This window comes from Arachis duranensis, chromosome 5 (genome assembly GCF_000817695.3).
Source record: "Arachis duranensis cultivar V14167 chromosome 5, aradu.V14167.gnm2.J7QH, whole genome shotgun sequence".
Lineage (NCBI taxonomy): Eukaryota > Viridiplantae > Streptophyta > Magnoliopsida > Fabales > Fabaceae > Arachis > Arachis duranensis.
Genome location: NC_029776.3, coordinates 84,310,766 through 84,315,638, shown reverse-complemented (window position 1 = coordinate 84,315,638; position 4,873 = coordinate 84,310,766). Strand labels below are relative to the sequence as shown.

The 4,873-nt window shown below is 27.7% G+C and overlaps 1 protein-coding gene across 1 annotated transcript; it reads right to left on the bottom strand.

Moving 5' to 3' along the window:
* Nucleotides 1-2,758: 2,758 nt before the first annotated feature.
* Nucleotides 2,759-3,220, bottom strand: LOC110281562 (S-protein homolog 5). Its single transcript, XM_021143912.1, has one exon. It carries the CDS (start codon nt 3,218-3,220, stop codon nt 2,759-2,761), a length of 462 nt encoding a protein of 153 aa, XP_020999571.1.
* Between the last annotated feature and the right edge of the window lie 1,653 nt (nt 3,221-4,873).

Sequence of the window (4,873 nt, the reverse complement as noted above, 5' to 3'; positions counted from 1 at the left end):
CAAATCCTAAGAAAAAAGTATACAAAACATAGGAAAAAGAATCATCCAAAATTAATAAAAAGAATCATCCGAAAATGTAGAAAAAATAAATATAAAAAATTAGTTAAAAAAATCATTCAAAACCAAATAGGAGGAGAAGAAGAAGAGGCGCAGGGTGGCTAGCGACAATGTCTTGGACGGCGTTGCGTGGACAGTGGATGGACTCGCGGTGGCGTGTTGTGATGAGTGGAGGAGTCGCCATGGATCGGAGTAGTTGATCGCCCGTCGCGAATGGAGACCTGATGGTGGCTGCGTCGCGACGGATGGAGAGCCGTGGGGTGCGAGTGGCGAGCGATGGGGAGTCGCGACGGGACGCGAAGAGGGTGAAGTAGAAGCGCGATGGTGGGTGTCTTTTCTGCGCAAACGGCAGATGAGGTGGCGGAGAAGGATGCAAGGACGACCGACAATGGTGCGCCGAGGACAATACTACGGCGACGCTAGTAACGCGAAGACGAAACCGCGATAGCGTGAGACATTGGGAAGAAGGATTATGATTTGTGGTTTTGTGTCGTGAATGGTGAGTGAAAGTGAAAATAAATTAGGGTAAGTTTTGATTTAAAAATGCCATTGATGTTAATTAATCAAATTTTGAATTTTAAAAAATAATTTAAAATTAATCATGATTAATTGAGTTGTTTAATTCTTGACTTGTAAATACTTAATTTCCTGTACTTTTCCTTTATATGATCACTAAAACTAATTCTAGAATTTTTGTAGTATTCTTCGTTAATGGTCATTGTTATTACCGCTAAAATTTTAGGTCTTTTTCTAATCATCATCATTGTAGTTACACACTAATATATTTATACATAATATATAATTCCAACAAAATGAAACATTCTGTTACATTCACAATACCAAATCTTATTACAAATCTTAATCAATCTCAATTCTTAAAATATAAATTCACACCTCCACAAGTATACAAATTCTCAATATTTCTAAGTAATACCACTTTTCTGTAACCTTCAAAGAGATCAATAGATGGATTGTCTTCTGGAAGCCACTAAGCCCAGCCTACACCAATAAGGCAATAAACCAAACATCATCACCCAAAGAAAGAAATATAAATGTGAAGAAAAAATATACCAGAATCTTTATAACTTAATATTAGGATGAGAAAACATATAGATAAATAGGATATACAGTATGAATTTCAGATACCTAAAAAATTTGGTGAAGCAAGGTTCCAATCAATGCTACAGTAGAGTACTCATCGCGTTTAAGTCCCTCATCTAAGACAGTGCTCCTAAGGCAACCAATGTTATGGCAATCCTGGAGCCTTTAATTGTCAGAATAAGTGTTCTTGATATATCATTTTCTCTTTAAAGGCCTACATCATCCATGAAAGTGTGGATTTTGTTGTCACAAAGAGCTTTGAAGAGACTGCCAGTAAAACAATAGCGAGTATCACAGCCTCTGAAGCTGAGAAACACATGGTATTGGTATTGCCTTGAGACAGAAAAAGATGATGCTGAATCAAAGGAAGCTTGCACTTGGGACTCTGCTCTGACTGGGTAATTAGCAACAACAGATAATAACGTGTCCTCTTCAATAATTGCTAACGCTTGTTTAGTGGTCTTTTCAATAAATTCGTACTCAACTTCATCCTTGCACAATATAAAAGCACTTGTGTTCAACCAAGCTAATCCACAAGATGCTCATTATTAGATATCAACTAACCATGTTATTCTACTTAACCACTCTAACTATTAATTGCTTGTTTGGGCGTTATTATTTTGATAAAAAAAGATCTTTTTTATTGAAAAAAGATCCTTTTTTATTGAAAAAATATCCTTTTTTTATTTTTTAGTGTATTTGACAAATTTCTAGTAATAAAAATAAAAGCACTAGAAAAATCAGAAAAATATCTTTTTTGAGAAGCTGTAATTTACATCTTTTTTTTAAAGATCTTTTTTCCTTAAAAAAAAGATGTTTTTCATATAATAAATAAACAAAAAAGTACTTTTATATTGTTATACCCAAACATAATTGATAAATAAAAAGATCTTTTTACATGAGATATCCAAACATAAAATTACTTTTACTTTTTCATAAGATCTTTTAAAAAAAGATAACTCGAAAAAAATCTTTTTTTAAAAGCTCATCCAAACAAGCCCTAAGTGAAATAGTTTAATGATGTGATATTAGATTATCAATGGCCAAAAAATATAAAATCGTATCCTTACTACTACGCTTAAAGTTCAAAGATATAAAAAAAGTAAATGTCATGTTTAATCCTAAATCAACAGATAATTTCAAAAACTAAATTAGTATTTACCTGTAATAATAATGAAGTAAGTTACTATTTGTAATGCAAGCGGATAAGTTGGCTGTGTCACGAAGAGAAAGTAAGTTAGGGTCTTTCTTTTATATTATTAATTCTCTAAGAGAAATTTGAAGAAGAGGAAAAAAAAAGTAGAAGAATGGAGTTTAAAATTATTGAGAGAATGAAAGTGAGAGGAATTTAACTAAATGTAATGTTAGCAAAAATATTATTAATAGTACAATAATTTCGTTAAGTGTATATTAGCGACGGATTTGTTGGTGAAATAATATTGATGCTATTTTAAATAATTTAGGATAAAAATAAAACGATTAAAATATTAAGAACTAAAATAATAAAATTCTCTTAAACACTAATAGAGACTAAAATAATACTTTATTCTATATATTTTTATTATAAATTTTGAGAAATTCAGAGGAAAGATATAGAAAGTTACAGACCAAGATTATTATTGTTATCTCCAACACTTTTCCAATCAAAGCATTTGAGCTGACCATTACCCAAAACCTTACAACAACCGGATTCATGAACCTCCCAATCACACTCTCTACATCGATCACCACGCCTAAAAGAATAAATATCAAAGCGGTGTAGCCTCGTATCAGTGAGCCATGTGAAGCTACAAAAGTATAATGATGTAGGCCATAATGGGTCAGGGTGAAATTGGAAACTCCAACTTTCACCAACTCTAAGTGTTTGAAACCCATAATCCGATTGAGCGTCCTTACAATGCAAATCAAGTTGCAGATCTTTTAAACGGTTCGTGATTCGAACTGTCACTGTTTTAGGAGGAAAATATAATCCATCTACACTCTCTCCACCAACATTTTTGAAACAAATAACTATTGTCAATAGCATATAAAGTGATATTATAAGGGTTTTAAAAAGCTCCATTTTTGTGCAATGGGTTGGAATAACAATGATCATTCTTCACACAAAAGACTATGCTGTGTTTATAAATAGGGCTTTTTTTCTTACTTTATTGCCTCATTTTGGATAATTAATTGTTATTTGATTTGTCATTTATTCACATATTTTTTTAGGTAAATGCTATTCTTAGTCTCTTAGTCTCTCTCTAAAGTAATATGTAAGTTATAATTTTTTATGTGTTATATTCTAATTCGATATTTATTTTAATATATTTATTATATATTTATTAAAATATTAATTTAAAAATTTTCTTATATTAACTAAATTCTAAACTAAAATATTGATGTAACAAATTAAAAACAGAAATACAAATTAGTATCACCGTAAAAATTTTCAATTTGAAAAGTTTATCGTGTCAAGTAGATCTTTAAATTTAGAAATTTATTCTATATAATTTGGTTTCAAATTATATGAAAAAAAAAGGAAAAAATTGAAACACTTTATATCTTGTTTTTTAAAAATTAATGTAGCTAGTTTACAATTATTTTTTTTAAAGGTCTGGATTTTTATTTAATTTTTGTTAAAAATCAAAGATTTTGTGTGAAAAATAAAAGAGAAGATAGAGTAACATTTACTTTTTTATGGTAATATTAGAAAAAAGAAAAAATTCAAGTTGTCTTATTTAATATTTATTAATTCTAACTATAATTAATAAATATTAAATAAGGTAATCTTTTATTAATTAATAACTATTTAATAAATTGTTGTCATTTATTCGCATATTGATTTTATTACTAAGATTTTTTTTATTTTTAAATCTTTATAAGTTAGTTTATGCTTGGACCATTATTACAATACAACAGTATTTAAGACAAATTATTTCGTATTTTCAATATGCATTGAAAATAAATCAAGTTAGTTTGTGAATTTGATTAAATTATTAAACTCAATTCGTTAATAGTTCAATAAGTTGAGCTCATAAATATATGAGTCGAATTTTAGTATAAATTTGATATCATATATTAAACTAGTTTATATATCCGTGAGATGTACAAAAAAATATTTATTTTTTTATTTATATCTAAAATATTTTTAATAAAAAATATTCTTCAACATATTTTAACTTTAAATTAATCTCAATTTAATATTTTTTATTGGTGTAAATACTAAGCAAATGAAAAGTACATAACAAAAAAGTTTATAAAATAATTCAATTAATTAAAGAAAAAGACGTAGTATGTGATAAATTAATATCTTAATTTCTATGAGAAAATGTGTGTATATATCTTTTTATAAATAACCAAAATTTTAGACTATATCTCCAACATTAATCATTACACATTCACAGGCTATATCTCTATTTTTGTGTCGAGATTTTCTAATTTTAAATTTCTAAATTTTATGTCTAGATGTTGTTTTGAGATTTTTAATAAAATTATACTTGTAAAGAAATTAAGATAAAAATAAAAAAACAAAATAATATAAATAAAAAACTTAGAAAAAATTATATTTATAACAATATATTAATTAAATTCAAGATTAGAATATAACCTAGTAACCATAACAAATTAAAAAAAATATAAACCTCAAATATAAAAAATTATAATCACCTAATATACTAAGGGGCATATATACAAGGTAGGATTGATCTACTTTAAATTAGAAATAGAAATATTC